This window comes from Mustela lutreola, chromosome 11, assembly GCF_030435805.1.
Source record: "Mustela lutreola isolate mMusLut2 chromosome 11, mMusLut2.pri, whole genome shotgun sequence".
Lineage (NCBI taxonomy): Eukaryota > Metazoa > Chordata > Mammalia > Carnivora > Mustelidae > Mustela > Mustela lutreola.
Genome location: NC_081300.1, coordinates 46604175 through 46620644, shown reverse-complemented (window position 1 = coordinate 46620644; position 16470 = coordinate 46604175). Strand labels below are relative to the sequence as shown.

Below are 16470 nucleotides of genomic sequence, written 5' to 3'. Positions count from 1 at the left end.
TTTAGCGCTTCCTTTGGCTTCCATGGAACGAATATTTTCCTCACATCTCCTGATTGTTTCCTCTTCTCTATCCCCTGGTTTCTCTTCTTTGATTCCAGGGAAAACCAGTATCTATCCTAGAGATCCAGGGAAAGCCTTTCTGGGGAAGACGAATTGAGCTAATTCTTAAAGTAAGACTAGGGTTTAACACAGATGAGCATGAAAGGGGCATTTCAGGCAGGGAGAAGTGCATGCGCAGGGTAGGGACAGCACGGTCAACCCAAGACTCTGTCGGGTATGTCTAGAGCTGTTTATGTTCAATAGAGTGGACATTAATCACATGGAGCTAATGAAATGTGGCTAATTCAAACTGAGATGTGCTGTTAGGTGCAAAATATACACCAGATTTCAAAAACTTAGTATCAAAAAGGAGATGTAAAATCTCACTCTTTTTAACTGATTACATATTGAAATGGGTTTTGGATATGCTGTTTTAAATAAAATAGGTCATTAAAATTAATTTCATTGGCTTTTTACTTTTTAAATGCGCCTGCTAGAAAACTTAAAATTATATAAGTGGCTCTCATTATGTATCTGTTGGTTAGTGCCAGTCTATAGCAAAAAGGACAAAGGAAGAGAGGAAAGCAGAAAATTTTATCATTAATTTTCTTATTCCTTTCTACTCCCATTGAGGACAATAAAAGTTCAGGCCCTAATTACCTCTCACCTAAGACCACTTCAAAGGTCCTACTGATCCCTAACCTATAGTCCTGATTCTGCCACAACCAATCCTCAATACTACACATTAGTAGATAACCACATTAATCTTTTCAAAGTAACTCATCTCTCCACTGCTCACCTATTTCTTTATCCTGGTCCCCTGCCTGAACTTCCAAATTAAGGGATAAAATGTGTTGATGTACCAAAATGAGATGCCACCTAAAAATGAATTTTTACCTTCATGCCTTTGTCATAATCTTCTCTCTGTTTAGAATACCCTTGCCAAAATTTAATGATATTCTGTTTATGTTTAAAAAGAAAAAAATATGAGTGGGATCTTCTGTTAGAGATACAGGTATATAGAGAAGGCTTTAAAAAAAAAAAAAAAAAATCCTAGGCGCCTAGGTGGCTCAGTGGGTTAAAAAAAAAAAAATCCTACAAGGACTTCAGTCTATATTAAATACCTACTCCTTCATGAAGTCATTTCTAATTACTTAAGCCTTCAACAAACATGCAACATTTAGAAGGTGTCATGTGCTATACATTACTCTCGATCCCAGGTAAACCAGACAATAAGGTATTAGCTCTGCCTTTAGGAATCCAGTCTCATGGGATGTGGCTACGTAAGTCAACAATTACCATGGAGTAGAATTTTGGCAATGATGGAGGTGAATAGAGGGCCCTGGTGGACCACTGCCAAGTCAAATCCTAATCCAGGTTTGATGGGAGGCAGAGGGAAGCATCCTTAAAAGTGAATGCCCCTAATGCAATGTTCCCTCTTTGAATATACAAGACACCTTTTGTAGCTTCTCTTATGATTATATGAGCTCATCTCTGATACTGTCATGCATGTAGAATTGAAACTCACTACCTATACATTCCATACTTGTAGATGCATCTATTGCTAAAATTTGTATCCCAAAATCAATATTCACGCAATTTCCTTGTCATTCACAGGCAAGTCCCAAGTGGTGAAAAATTTGAGTGTCCTCATGTCCCTAGTTGAGGTAGAAGAAGGTGGCATTCTGCTTTCTTGTTTCAGCTCTCATGCAGTAAACAAACGTCCCTATCACAGTCTACCTAGTATCGCCACATTTTCAATATTTGTGCTTTTTGTTGGTGGTTTCACTGTTGAAACTGGCCACCAAACACGGCACTGAATTGTTAGCTAATGTTCCTAAAAGCAAGAGAGCTATGATGTGCTGCATGGAGAATGTGTATTAGACGAGTTATATGTATTATGTATTAGACAAGAATATGTATTAGACATGGTATTAGATGAGCTCTGCTCAGGCATGAGTGATAGTGCTGTTGTCATAAGCTCTATGTTCCTGAATTAACAACATATATTAAATAAGCTGTTTTAAAAACAGAAATACACACAAAATAAAGTTATGTATTAATCAGTATAAAAATGTTGCGACCAGAGGCTTTCAAGAACCTAACTCTGTACCCCCGCACCATGAGCAATGGCTCAGTATTAATTCTCTGTTCACAACAACTTGGCAGAACATAACAATCTTAAATAATGAGAATCAACTATATTCTCTTTCCCTCGAGAGGGGGGGAAATCTATTTTAATCATTACTGCCTCCTATGGAATAGGTATTATTAAACAGTTAACTCTTAAAGGAAGGAAATTAGTTAAGTTCATTTCTTTCGTTTGTGTGAATGCCTTGAGTTCAAAATTAAGTAGGGGCCATATAGTTTAACAAAGGCTGGATATTAAAACAAAGCAATTTTATATGGCACTGACTTATTTTTATAGCTTCCAAATGACCAACAATGGCTTTTACTGACATGCTTACCATTTTTGTTCTTCAGATTTGGGTCTGCTCCACTTTTCAGAAGCTTTAAGGCACACTGCTTATGAGCCCGGTAAGCTGCACAATGCAAGGGTGTATTTCCTAACTGATCCGAACAATTAACATCAGGAGGATTGGGCCTGTTGAGCTAAGGAATGAAAAAAAAAATGCAATGCAGAATTACATTATCAAAGATGGACTTTCCCCCATAAAAACACATTAAGGTGTAACTGCGCGTTCAGGGGAACCCTCAAACTATAGAAGCTGATGAACACCAGAGCTCTAGGAAGCTAGAAAATCAGGGGCTGCTTGCTCACTGAACCAGCAAATCCATGTCACTCCCCATGTTTGCCAGGAAATCTCAGTCACCACATTCCCATGACCACAGACACCAAGCACTACACCAATACCACCCCACCTATGCCTGGACATTAAGATTTCACTAAGATTTGCTCCCTTCTACCAGTCTTGTTTCACAAGTCTTGATTCACACTGGGGACAGCAAAAATACAAACCAGTCTCCCATAGGCAGTCATTCAGAAGAGTTAAAATCATAAATGTTAAATGTGTAAATGTTAAAAGTTCTACGGAATTTGTTGTTCCCAACTGACTGCTTTAAAAACTCTTTATATAGTCTTCATTTCAGAAAGCTTTAAAAAAAAAAAAAATGTTTGAGGCACTTCACTTGGAAACCAAAGAGGCCTTTTCAAATGAGCTGAAATAACTTTAAAGTAAATGGAAATGCTTCAGTCTTGAATTTAGAACAAATTTGGTTTCACATTTAATGAGACTATGTGGGAAATGGAAACTGGAAAGTAGGTCTCCAAAAGGAAAAAAAAAAAAAAAGGGTAAAGTTTTCAGTCTGTTCTAACATGATATAAATATTCACAAATATTGTCCCTTCTTTGTATGTTACTTTCTAAAAGTGTAGCATACCTTCCAGAAATTATTGCTTATCAAAATTAGAGAAACTTGTTCCTTTTTTGGATCTTATGATATTCTTTCAATTTTAAATTGGCTTACTCTGGAAAAACAATTATCCGTATTTGCCCTGAAGAGTCAGTTTCTTAATCCATCAGGTTTTCAGTAGGGGGTGGGGATGTAAGTAAATTCAGAGAAAAATATAATCATTACAATATATCCTGCTTAAACGATAATTATGCCAAGAGTTTTTAGATTATGTATTTTTGTGCTATTATTATAATCTCCAGTAGTTTGGTCCCATAATTTGACTAAGTTAAAATTTTCCTGAAGGGTAAAGAATACACGTTATTATTGCTGTTTTACCAGAGCTATGAGTTCTGCTGTTCTGCCTTCTCTCGCTGCTGCCAGAAGTTCTTCTTCAAGCTTTCTTTGTTGAGTCCTTTCTACAGCTGCAAAGGAAAGTATATGTTACTCGACTTCTAGTTAGATTCCCATAGCAAATCATTACAAAGATGCAAGAGTAAAGGGATCTCATGGGGAAAAAGTCACAATGTTTTTAATTATGATTCAAATGTAGTTAAAGACTTTATTGTTATTCTCATTGCCTTACATTTCAGATAACAGAGTTCAACTTCCTTCAGGTTCAGATGAACTTGTGTTTTCAATTCAGAGGTCGTTAAGTATCTTACTGCAATACCCATCACAAATAATTATGACTTACTTTTGCATGCTGAAATACTATTACATATCTGCCTTGGAAAGGTAGATAAATTGGGAGTAGCATTCATACCTTCCAGAACCTTAGAATCTGTGAAAAGTAACAATAAGAAATAGCACTGGTAGGAAGACGTACAAACCATATAAATAGGTAGATTTATATATACTTATATACTTCCAAATAAGATTTTTTTAATACAAGATTTCTAATAAATTTTATAGAATTTACTCTCTGCCAACTGCTATTTAAAGCACTTTAAAAATAATTTCCAGTTATAAAATAAGTCACAGAGATGAAAAAATATAGCATACAGAATGAAGTCATTATTGTAATAACTTTACATGGTGACAGATAACTATACTTATCATGGTGAGCACTATGTAACGTATAAAATTGTCAAATCACTATGTTATACACCTGAAATTAATATAACATTGTAGGTCAACTATACTTCAAAATTAATTTGGAAAAATACATTAATTCATTAAATCCTCATAGCTATGCTATGAAGTAGGTGTTACTATTATCCTGATTGTCTAGATGAAGAAACTGAGGCACTAAGTAGTTAAGGAATTCAGCCAAGGTCACACTGCTGGAAATAGAGGAGCTGGGGTTTGAACTTGTGCAGGCTGGTTCCAGAGACCATGTGCTTATTACTACTCTTAAACCTGCTTCTTAAATCACACTTGCAGGGAAAAAGAGCAATAGGCAATCTGATTTCAGAGACTGGAATATGCAATAAGGCCTCTTTATGCTAGATTTTAATTCTGTTCTGGCTTATAAAAAAAGAGGCAATTTCACAGAAAGGCTCAGGAATCTCATTTCAAACATGTGCACAAAATCCTGTGCAAAAGGTTTCTCAGGTCTTCCTGGCCTAAGTCAGGTCATAGACAAAAAAGGAGGCTGGGGAGCCAAGAGACTGGGGAAATACTATGAATACTATCTTGAATACAGCAATAGCTGGAACTAGTTTAAAGAAATGACTAATATTCTTATCGTACCATTATCTTCTATTCTCACTTATTTACTTCCACACCCAGACTCTCTCCCCATCTCAGAGGAAGACACGCAAGCCTCTGCATAGTCTGTCCATGGCTTCTGCTTTTGCTGGAATTTACACTCTTGAATGTTTCCTCTTACTGGTGCTCTATTAGACTGTGAGCTCTGAGAAAAGCCACATCCTCATCCCTGCTGTACTTGCCTCTACTATTTCATGCCCTACTCAAGAGCTATAATTTATCCCTTCAGTGACTCCTGCAGTCAGGTACTGTTCTTACTCTTCTGTGTATCCTAGGCATTTACGCCCGTGTCTGGCTCAATGCATATTTGGCCAATAAATATTTGCTGAATAATCAAATAAGTGCTTAATCATGTTGGTTCTAGACTTTAGGGAAAGGAGGTGAAAGGAACCCTAAAATTTCTTTCTACAGTGCATAGGTCCATAACTGAAGGAAAATGGGGATTTGGAGTTGAAAACCTTGCATATGTCCTTGTTCTGTGCTCATTAAGGAAACTGGAAGATTATTGACCCAGTCAATGAAAAGGAAAAATTCCAGTTGGGGAAATGAGGCTTCTAGAGTGCAGGTAACATTCTATTTCTTCATGTGCTATTTACATTGATGTGTTCTGTGTGTGAAAACAATGAGCTGTACATTAATAATATATACTTGTATTCATTTATTTTATACCTATGTGTTTTTAAAGGAAATATTCCACTCAAAGTGTTATTTGTCCTATAAATTTTAATTTTAATATGACAATAAACTGTTTTTCTTTGGAATCTGCATCCATAGTTAATAAGGATGCTGAGATCATGAAGTGTAACTCCATCCTAACAACACACTTATATACAGATGCATTTACATACAGGGTAAGTGATAGAGTAATACATTTGAAATACAGAAAGAACCTGGTAAATGTACTTCACTGACAAAAGAAAATCACCATTTTGCAATCTCCATAGTAATAAATGGTTCAAGGCAAGAATTATTAATGCTAAAAATCACTGATTAAGAGATTATTTGGTGGAGCGCCTGGGTGGCTCAGGGGGTTAAGCCTCTACCTTCGGCTCAGGTCATGATCCCGGGGTCCTGGGATTGAGCCCCACATCGGGCTCTCTGCTCAGCAGGGAGCCTGCTTCCTTTCCTCTCTCTACCTAACTGTGATCTCTGTCTGCCAAATAAAAAAATAAAATCTTAAAAAAAAAAAGATTTAGTAAAAAAAAAAAGATTATTGGGAAACAGGAAATTTACGTTTTTCTTACAAAAGGGAAGAAGTACATGGACAATGTTATCTGAGTGATCAGAGATAACACTACCATTAACAGAACAAAATGATATCACATATCCTCCTAATGTGATGCACTGGTAAAGGATACTACCTCAACATTCCTGGCAAAAATGCATATCCTGAATCTAATTACATGAAAAGAAAAAAAAAAAGACATTCTAAAATAATTCTACAATTGTCTTCCTCTTCAAAAAGGTCAAGACTTGGGCGCCTGGGTGGCTCATTGCATTAAAGCCTCTGCCTTCAGCTCAGGTCATGATCCCAGAGTCCTGGGATCGAGCCCCGCATTGGGTTCTCTGCTCGGCGGGGAGCCTGCTTCCCCCTCTCTGTCTGCCTGACTCCCTGCCTACTTGTGATCTCTGTCAAATATATAAATAAAATTTTTTTTTTAAAAAAAAGTCAAGATTATAAGGGCAAGGCTAAGGAATTATTCCAGATAAAGGAGACTAAAGTAATGTGACAACACAATGAGAGATTCTGGATTAGATTCTGGATCGGGGGAAAACTTCTACAAAGGACATTATTTGGCCAGTTGACAAAAACCTGCATATAAACTATACTATTATAAAAATGTTAAATTTTTTAAAAATGTTAAATTTTCTGAAATTGATCACTATATTGTGATTATGTAAGATATCTTTGTTCTTAAGAGATACCTACTGAAATACTTAGAGCTAAGGTATTACTGTCTATAAATTATTCCCAAACAGTTCTGCAAAAAATTAAAAGTAAATAAATAACATTAAATAATATATAAAAGGATAAGCCAAATGTGGCAAAATGTTAATGACTGGTGAGTTTAAGTGAAGGACTTGTAAGTGTTCATGGTACTATGTTTGAAACTCTCCTGCAGGTTAGAAATTTCTCAAAATAAAATGAAAGACAAATGGTATATAGAAAAGGTATTCCTCTCTAGTGCCTGACAAGTAGTCATCTACCCTTGTTCCAGCAACTCCAATCACACGAACTCACTACACCTTGAAATGCAACCCAAGCCATTATTACAATACATAGGACCTAAAGATCAACTCCTGGCACTCCATCAAATGGGCCAACCTTGCTCTGTTCTGCCACAGATAAGATTACAATGTAACAGTTCTTCAGATACTGGAGTGTGATTTTGTTAGGACATTTCCTGTTTCTAATGCATTACCCCACCTTGTGGTTTCTATTCTACCTATAGTCTTAAAGGGCTGTTAGATGCACTCCCTGAACTCTGACCCACTTAAGGTGCTATGCACAAATTATATCTAGCTAAGGTGATTTCATCAGAGTGGAATCAATCAAGTTTTTACTTCCATTTCCCAGGCTAGCACCTTATTAGCTGACAAATCATCTGTAAGTCAACTAAACCCTTGTCCTTTGTGGATTTGGGTTTTAGGGAGTCAGTAGAACATGTCTTTATGATCAGCCTCACTATATGTCAACTTGTCAAGCTAAATTAACATTCCACTCTGTCAGGAGAACCTCAGTTTCAGGTTGTCATCCTGTCACAATTAAAACAACAGGACAAGGGCACCAGGCTGGCTCAGTCAGCAGAGCATGCAATTCTTCTCAGGATGGTGAGTTTGAGCCCCATGTTGAGCACAGATATTACTTTAAAAAACAATAAAATGACAGAATTGGTCAGGAACAGGATCTCATCCCCCCACTTAGATCACAATATAGTAAAGGACAGAGATCACATCTAATATGTGCAATCTCCCAAAAATCATAGAATACAGAGCCTTACAGAAGATGTTTTATGTTGATATGCTTATTCATTTTAAATAAAAGGGTTTTTTTTTTTTTTAAGATTTTACTTATTTATTTGACAGACAGAGATCACAAGTAGGCAGAGGCAGGCAGAGAGAGAGGAAGGGAAGCAGGCTCCCCACTGAGCAGAGAGCCCGATGCGGGGCTCAATCCCAGGACCCTGGGATCATGACCTGAGCTGAAGGCAGAAGCTTTAACCCAATGAGCCACCCAGGCACCCCAAAAGGGTTTTATTTTAAAGCCAAGAGTGAGTTAAGAAAGTGACCTGAGGATGTCTGACAAGCAGACATCATTTTAACAGGAAAACAAGAGAATATTTTAGTTTTCAAGTACAACTGGAAAGAAGTAAAAAGATACTGGTTTTTACATACTTAAAAATATTAATAATTAAGAAATAAATGCCCTTTAGATACAAAATTATCTTACCTTTCTCTGAATTGCAAAGCAAAGAAACACAGGCTATGTCTTTTCTATTATAAAGTAGAAAGTAAGAGATCTTCTCTTCTCTAGCACAGAAATACTACCAAAATTAATTACAGCAAAGCTGTGGCCATTCAGAGGATAGCCTAACCTATGAGAGTTTCCCAGTGTAAGCATCAAAATAAGCTTGTTTAATTCTACCTTAGAGAAACTGCTCTGAGTTACTGCAGACTTATATTTTTTTTTAACACAATTTAATATTTGATGTTTCTAAAAATGACACTGATCCATCAAGAAATTACTACGGGCTGCTGTACGTCAGTGCAGGCGTCAAGATAACGGAGCCGGCCAGAACGGTCTTCCCCAACATCAAACAGCTCCCAACAGTTGTATCTCTCACATCTTCTCTGTCCTGTACTCCATTATGATGCTTCTGCAGCCCACCAGCCAAACTGCTCATTTCTCACATTTTCTACTTTTAATTTTGTTGAAGCTTTGATCATACAACATTATGGCAAGTTTTAAAAATCTGTTTAAGTTTTAAGGCTGTGAGGAAACTCAAAATACTTTTGTGTCTAATCAAGGACTCCACATTATCTTTAGGGTATAAGCCGAGGTAGTCTGTTTTGGCATCCCAGAAGCTATTTCTGGACCTTGCCTATCATTAAAGTAAGTGTTGTTTATGTTAAGATCAGTAATATTTACCTTCAAGCATGTTTCTGATTTCTTTGTCATAAGTGACTTCTTTTGCTGTCTGTCCACTCCCATTAACAACAGTAGCATCTGCATTATATTCTAAAAGCAGCATTACCAACTCCTAAAAAAAGAGAAACTGTTTTTAGCTATTATTAAACTAGGACTTTATAACTCTTTTCCAAATTACTAATTACTATCAAGCTTCTATAATAGAAACAAGTACCATAGGAATGTGTGATCTAAAGTACATCAGTTATATATACAGTAGGTGACTACAGTAACCAACTACAGTAAGCTCAGTATAGCCCACCCTCGCACAACACAGGTTTGAGCAGTGCAGGTCCACTTATATGCTCATTTTCTAAATAAAAACATTACTGTAAATGTATTTTCTCCTATGATTTTCTTAGTAACACTGTCTTCTCTCTAGCTTCCTTTGTTGTAAAGACAGAGTGTATAATACATGTAATATACAAAACGCATGTTAATTATTTATGTTATCAGTAAACAGTAGGCTAGTAGTAGTTAAGTTTTGGGGGAGCCAAAGTTCCATGTAAATTTTCAACTGTGTGGGGCTCAGTGACCCTCACCTGTATTGTTCAGGGTTGACTGTACTATAATTCAACTAACTATAATAACTGATGATTGCCTAAATAATTGCCAACCTACAGTTAACACAAACAACTTCTATAACTGATTTTTTAAGTAAATCATCTATTTTACCAAATCGATTCATGTGGTTAAAATAAAGGTATAAGTTATTATAATGATTAAAATTAACAGGAGATAATATATTCGTTTAATGTTATTCCTATGATGACTGTTGGAAAAAGAATTTCCCCAACAGACCTAGATTTTTTCTTAAATCTGATTTGAGATCTAGAACATCATCTTCTGATGTGATATAGACTGACAGGATATACCACCTAAAGAATGGTTAAAGATTAGTTTGTAATGAAGCAAACGATCTCATCAAGTAGATATTCAACAAAGAAACTGTATCATTCCTATTTACTCTAAGCAGTTAAATGCTTTTAGAAATCTCAAGCTAATTGGTAACGTATGCAAGTCCAGTATCACTGGCATGCAGGTCATTTATACAACTTAACAGGGCGGTAGAAATGCAGAACACAGATTTGCAGGAGATTATTGGAGATCTGATGTTTAATGTTACGGAATGTATAGCACCCAGGGATGGGATGGGGGTGACACATCTGCTTTCATTCTACACAAGGGCAAGAAGAAACACAGTGCTATTCTGTCAGGTTGATGATGCACACAGATAAACAGAAAGGGATATCCTGTGTCATTACATCTTACGTTTCCCATGAGTTCCATACTTACATTAGGTAAAAAATTTCCTATGTTTTCCAAAAATTTTTTTGTACTAAGGAATGCCTGAATACAATCTAAAAAATAAAGTAGAAAACAAAATGCTCATTGTCCTAGTCATTATATGACCACTATAAACATTTTCATGTATTTCTTTCTAATTACTTTCCTATGCATAAGTGTGAGACTTTTTAAGACTTAATGTATTCATTTTAGAGAGGGAAAGAGAAAGTACAAGTGGGGTGCAGGGCAGAGGGAGAGAACCTTCAGACAGACTCCCTGATCAGTGTGGAGCCCACATCAGAGCTCACTCTAACAACCCAGGAGATCATTATCTGAGCCAAAACCAAGAGTCCAATGCTTAATTAAGAATGAGCCACCCAGGCACCCCTGAGGCTTTCTTTAAACATAATTTTATTCACATGACAGTCGGTTATGTTAAACCTCCTTCCACTTAATAACATCACGTATTTTCCAGGGTGTTATATAGTATCTATATAATAGTCTATATAATAAAATTCACAGCTGAATGTTATTCTATAAAATATATTACCACATTTAAAAACAGAAAAATGGTTAAGTCTAATATTTTAATAAAGCGAATTCTAATAAAACCTTAGCATTTGCTCTCATCTTTAGGGTAGCATTTTTGGGAGAAGTGTTTTCATCCAAGTGAAGTAAAACAACACACAGAATGATAGAAAATATTTATAAATCATGTATCAGATAAGGGACTTGTATCCAGAATAAAGAACTTTTATAACTCAATAAAAAGCTCAATTTTTTAAAAAGGCAAAGATAGGGGCGCCTGGGTGGCTCAGTGGGTTAAAGCCTCTGCCTTCAGCTCGGGTCATGATCCCAGGGTCCTGTGATTGGGCCCCACGTCGGGCTCTCTGCTCAGCGGGGAGCCTGCTTCCCTTCCTCTCTCTCTCTGCCTACTTATGATCTCTGTCAAATGAATAAATAAAATCTTAAAAAAATTTTTTTAAAAGCAAAGATAAAATGAACAATCCGAAAATAAAACTAAGAAAAACAATTCCATTTACAATGGCAACAAGAGAAATAAAATGTTTAGCAATAAACTCAACCATGGAGGCAAAAGACTTGTACACTGAAACAATAAAACATGGCTGAAGGAAATTAAAAATGGCCTCAGTGGGAAGACATCCATTGCTCACAGACCGTAAGACTTAAGATGTGAGCACTGCCCAAAACAACCTATAGGTTCATTGCAATACCTATCAAATCCCCATGATGCTTTTTCCAGAAATAGAAAATCTCATCTTACAATTCATATGGACTCTCAAGGGACCCTGAAGAGCCAAACAGTATTAGGAGAAAAAAAATAAGTTGGGAGATCTCACACTACCTGATTTCAAAACTTACCTCAAAGCTACAGTAATAAAAACTGTGGTAATGGCATAAAGACAGCCATATAGGCCAACAGTATATAACAGAGTCTCCAGAAATAAACTCTCACATACATGGTCAAATGATTTTCAGCAAGGGTGCCAAGACCATTCTAAAGGGAAAATTTCAACAAATGGTGCTGGGAAAACTGGATATCTATATGTTTAAAAAAAAAAAAATCAGATCTGTACCCTATACCACATACAAAAAAGCAAAATGAACCAAACCCCAAATGTAAGATCTAAAACAATAAAGATCACAGAAGAAAACAGCAGGAAATCTTCAAGACATTGGATTCTGCAAAGATTTTTCAGCAAGGATACCAAAAGCGCAGTCAAAAAAAAGAGATACATCGAAAAATACTACATCAAAATTTAAAACTTTGTACACAAAAAGGTGTATCAAGAGAGTGAAAGGCAATCCAGAGAACAGGAGAAAATATTTACAAGTTATATATCTGATAAATGTATATCCCGAATATATAAATAACCCCTAAAACTCAACAACCCCCCCCAAACTATCTGAGTAAAAAATGGGCAAAGAATCTGAAAAGGCTACGTACTATACGATTCCATCTATATGACATTCTGGAAAAGGCAAAACTATAGACAGTAAAAAAAAGATCAGTAGTTGCCGGGACTGGGTTAGGGAGAGCAATGAACAGGCAGAGCAGAAAATACTCCAAGATGCGCTAATGATAGATGCATTCTGTTAGACATTTGTCACAACCCAAAGAACATAGAAGATTGAACCTAAGATGAACTATGGACTGTGTGTGCGTGGTTGTGTCAATAGAGGTTCCTCAGCTGTGACAAATGGACCATTCTGGTGGGAGATGCTGATAATGGGGGAGGCTGTGCATGTGCATGGACAGAGCACATGTAAGAAACCTCTTGTCTTCTCAATTTTTCTGTGAACCTGAAGCTACTCTATAAGTCTTCAAAATAAAAAATGTATGTATTTTAAACAGGTAAAGGACTTCAAAACACATTTTTCCAAAGAAAGGCCAAGAAGCACAAAAACAGATGCTCAACATTTGCATTATAGAAATGTACATCAAAACCAAATGAGATAATATTTGATAACTATTATAATGCCTAAAATTAAGAAGGGTGACAATCACAAGTGTTGTCGAAGAAGTAGAGAAACTGGAACTTTCATACGCTGCCACTGGGAATGTAAAATGATGCAAACACTTGACTGCTCTGCAATATACCAAGCTGAGATGCTGTATGATGCAGCAATTCCACTGCTAGGAATACACCCAAGAGAAATGAGACCTGGACAAAATCTTACACATAAATGTTCAGAGCCGCATTATTCCTAATATTTGAAAATTGGAAACAACCCAAATGTCCATCAACTGATGAGTGGACCAAATGTCCACACAATGGTACATTGGTCAAGGAAAAGGAATGAAGGAATAATATATGCCGTGTCATGGAAGGACCTTGAAAATATTACACTAAGTCAAAGAAGCCAGTCACAGAAGACCATGTATTGTATGAGATGTTCAGAATAGGCAAATCCATAAAGACAGATCAGTAATTGCCTGGAGGTAAGGAGAAGGGGTAACAGAGAGCTACCTGAGTATGTGGTTTCTTCTTGGGATGAGGACAGTGTTCCGAAATTGATTATGTTGATGGTTGCAGAAGTCTGTCAACATACCTGAATCACTGAATACTTTAGATGGGTAAATTCTATAGTGTATAAAATAAATCTCAAAGTTGCTTAAAAATGATTATGATTATTCAAGTCTGGTACCTCATAGCACATTTAAGTTAAGGAATGTTATTTCTCAACCTATTTAATACCTCATCTAACAGTCGAAACACTTGGAAAATGTCCATACTCAGATTATTTTTTAGTAATAGCTTTAGGACATAATTCACATATCATAAATTTCACCCTTTTAAAGTGCACAGCTCTGTGGCTGGGGTATAGTCACAGTGATGTGTACAATCATCAACAACTAACTTCAGAATATTTTGTCACCTCAAAAAGAAATCTTACCCATTAATCTCTCCCCAATCCTCTTTTCCCTACACCTCTGGCAACCTGCTAATCTATCTTCTGTCTCTATGGATTTGCCGATTCCGAATATTTCTATGAGTAGAATTATCCATTATGTGGCAGACTTTTGTGTCTGGCTCCTTTCACTCAGCACATTTCCAAGGTTCCTTTGCGTTTCAGCATGTATCAGTACTCGTTCCTTCGTACCGTGGAATGACACTCCCACTGTACCACATTTTATCCACTCATGAGTGAATGAACGTTTGGGTTGCATCCACCTTTGGACTATTATGAATAATGATGCTATGACCATTCGCACATTGATTTTTAAAGCGTTCTTTCTCTATAAAATTAATCTACTTCAGAAGAGCCTGGGTAGCTCAGTTGGTTAAGCGTCCAACTCCTGATTTCAGCTCAGGTCATGATCTCAGGGTTGTGAGGTCAAGTCTTGCATCAGGCTCTGTACTGGGCATGGAGCCTGCTTGGGATTTTCTCTCTCTCTCTCTCCCCCTCTTCATATCCTCTGCCCCTCCCATTCCCTCCCGCTCTAAAAAACAATTAATCTACTTTTAACAAATTCTACATGAAAATTTTATTTCTTGTAAAGCAATCTCTTAATGCAGGCTTCAGATTTCAAAGTCAGAAAAAAGAAATACTTTCTATAAATTATGCTCATTGAACTCTAAGGATTTAGGAGAAGTTCAAGAAAACTAATTCAATGAGTTGTAATTTTAATACAGCTCTAAGGAAAATACCAGAATATTTTTGGGGGGGTTGGGAGTGGGGAGGGGGCCTCCACTATGTTGATACACTGTATTAGAGAAAGCAGGGAGTAGTGTTAAAAAAACTTCCAATACAGCTATCAAAAATATGCATTGCATGTACGGTAAATTTACAACAAAGGAGCCATGAACATACAATGGCTAAAGGACAGTCTCTTCAAATGGTTCTGGGAAAACTGGACAGCTGACAGTCACATGAAAAAGAATGAGATTGGACCACCATATGACACCATGCACAAAAATTAACTCTAAATGGATTAAAGTTTTGAACCTAAGACCCAGAAGCCTTAAAACTCCTAGAAGCCAGTCATCTCCCTAACATGTGTCATGGTGATGATTTTTTAGATTTGACCCCAAAAGCAAAAAATTAAAAACAAAAAGTAAAAAACAAAACTGAAATGCTTCAACCCAGCAAAAGGAACTATCAACAAAACAAAAAGGCAACCTACTTAAAGGAAAAAAAAAAATCTGCAAATTGTGTAGCCAATAAGGAGTTAATATCCAAAATATTGGGGACCCTGGGTGGCTCAGTCAGCTAACCATCTGCCTTTGGCTCGGGTCATGATCCCAGAGTCCTGGGATCGAGTTCTACCTTGGGCTCCCTGTTCAGCAGGGAGTCTGATTCTCTCTCTCCCTCTGCCCCCCCCACTCCTGCTTACATGCACGCATGCACTCTTTCAAATAAATAAAATTCTTTTTAAAAAAATCCAAAATACACAAAGAACGCCTACCAAGAACTCAATAGGAGAAAAACAATCCAATTAAAAGATAAGCAGGAAGGGGTGCCTGGGTGGCTCAGTCAGTTGGGCATCCAACTCTTGGTTTCAGCTCAGGTTATGATTTCAGGGTTGTGGGACTGAGCCCTGCTTCAGGTTCGAAGCTCAGCATAAGTTTGCATAAGATTCTCTCCCTCTGCCCCTCCCCTGACTTGAGCTGGCACTCTAAAATAGAGATCTTTTTAAAAAAATTAAAAAAAAAAAAAAAGATGAGCAGAGACTCTAAATAGACATTTTCCTAAAGAAGACATTCAGATGACCAACATAAACAAAAAGATGTTTAACATCACTAATCATCAGTGAATGTAAATCAGAACCACAATGAGGTATCACCTCACACCTCTGAGAATGACAATTACCAAAATAACAAGCGTTGGTGAGGATGTGGGAAAAAAGGAAATTTGTGTATACTGCTGGTGGGAATGTGAATGGGTAAAGCTATAGAAAACAGCATGGACGTTCTTCAAATAATTAAAAATAGAACTACCATATGATCAGGCAATTGCACTTCTGAGTACTTATCTGTAGAAAACAAAATACTAACCCAAAAAGGTATCAGCACACCTACATTCACTGAAGCATTATTTATAAAAGCCAAGATATGGAAACAACCTAAATGTCCATCAGTGGATGAATGGATAAAGAAACTGAGGTATATATATACAATAGAATATTATTCAGCCATATAAAGGTGGGGGGGATATTGCTATTTGCAGCAACATGGATGGACCACAAGAGCATTATGCTAAGTAAGTCACAGTGAAAGACAAATACTATATGGTTTTACTTATAAGAATCTAAAAAAGAACAACCAAACTCAAAGATAGAAAGACTGATGGTTGCCCAATGCA

The 16470-nt window shown here is 36.7% G+C and overlaps 1 protein-coding gene across 2 annotated transcripts in view; it reads right to left on the bottom strand.

The window, feature by feature from the left end:
- Positions 1-16470, bottom strand: part of OSBPL1A (oxysterol binding protein like 1A) — a 227314-nt gene that overhangs the window by 171130 nt on the left and 39714 nt on the right. For both annotated transcript variants that reach the window (XM_059140420.1, XM_059140421.1), the window contains exons 5-7: positions 9316-9427; positions 3792-3877; positions 2508-2652 (exon numbers count right to left, since the gene is read on the bottom strand). In XM_059140420.1, coding sequence (XP_058996403.1) covers positions 2508-2652; positions 3792-3877; positions 9316-9427 — 343 coding nt within the window. The remainder of the gene's footprint in view (positions 1-2507; positions 2653-3791; positions 3878-9315; positions 9428-16470) is intronic.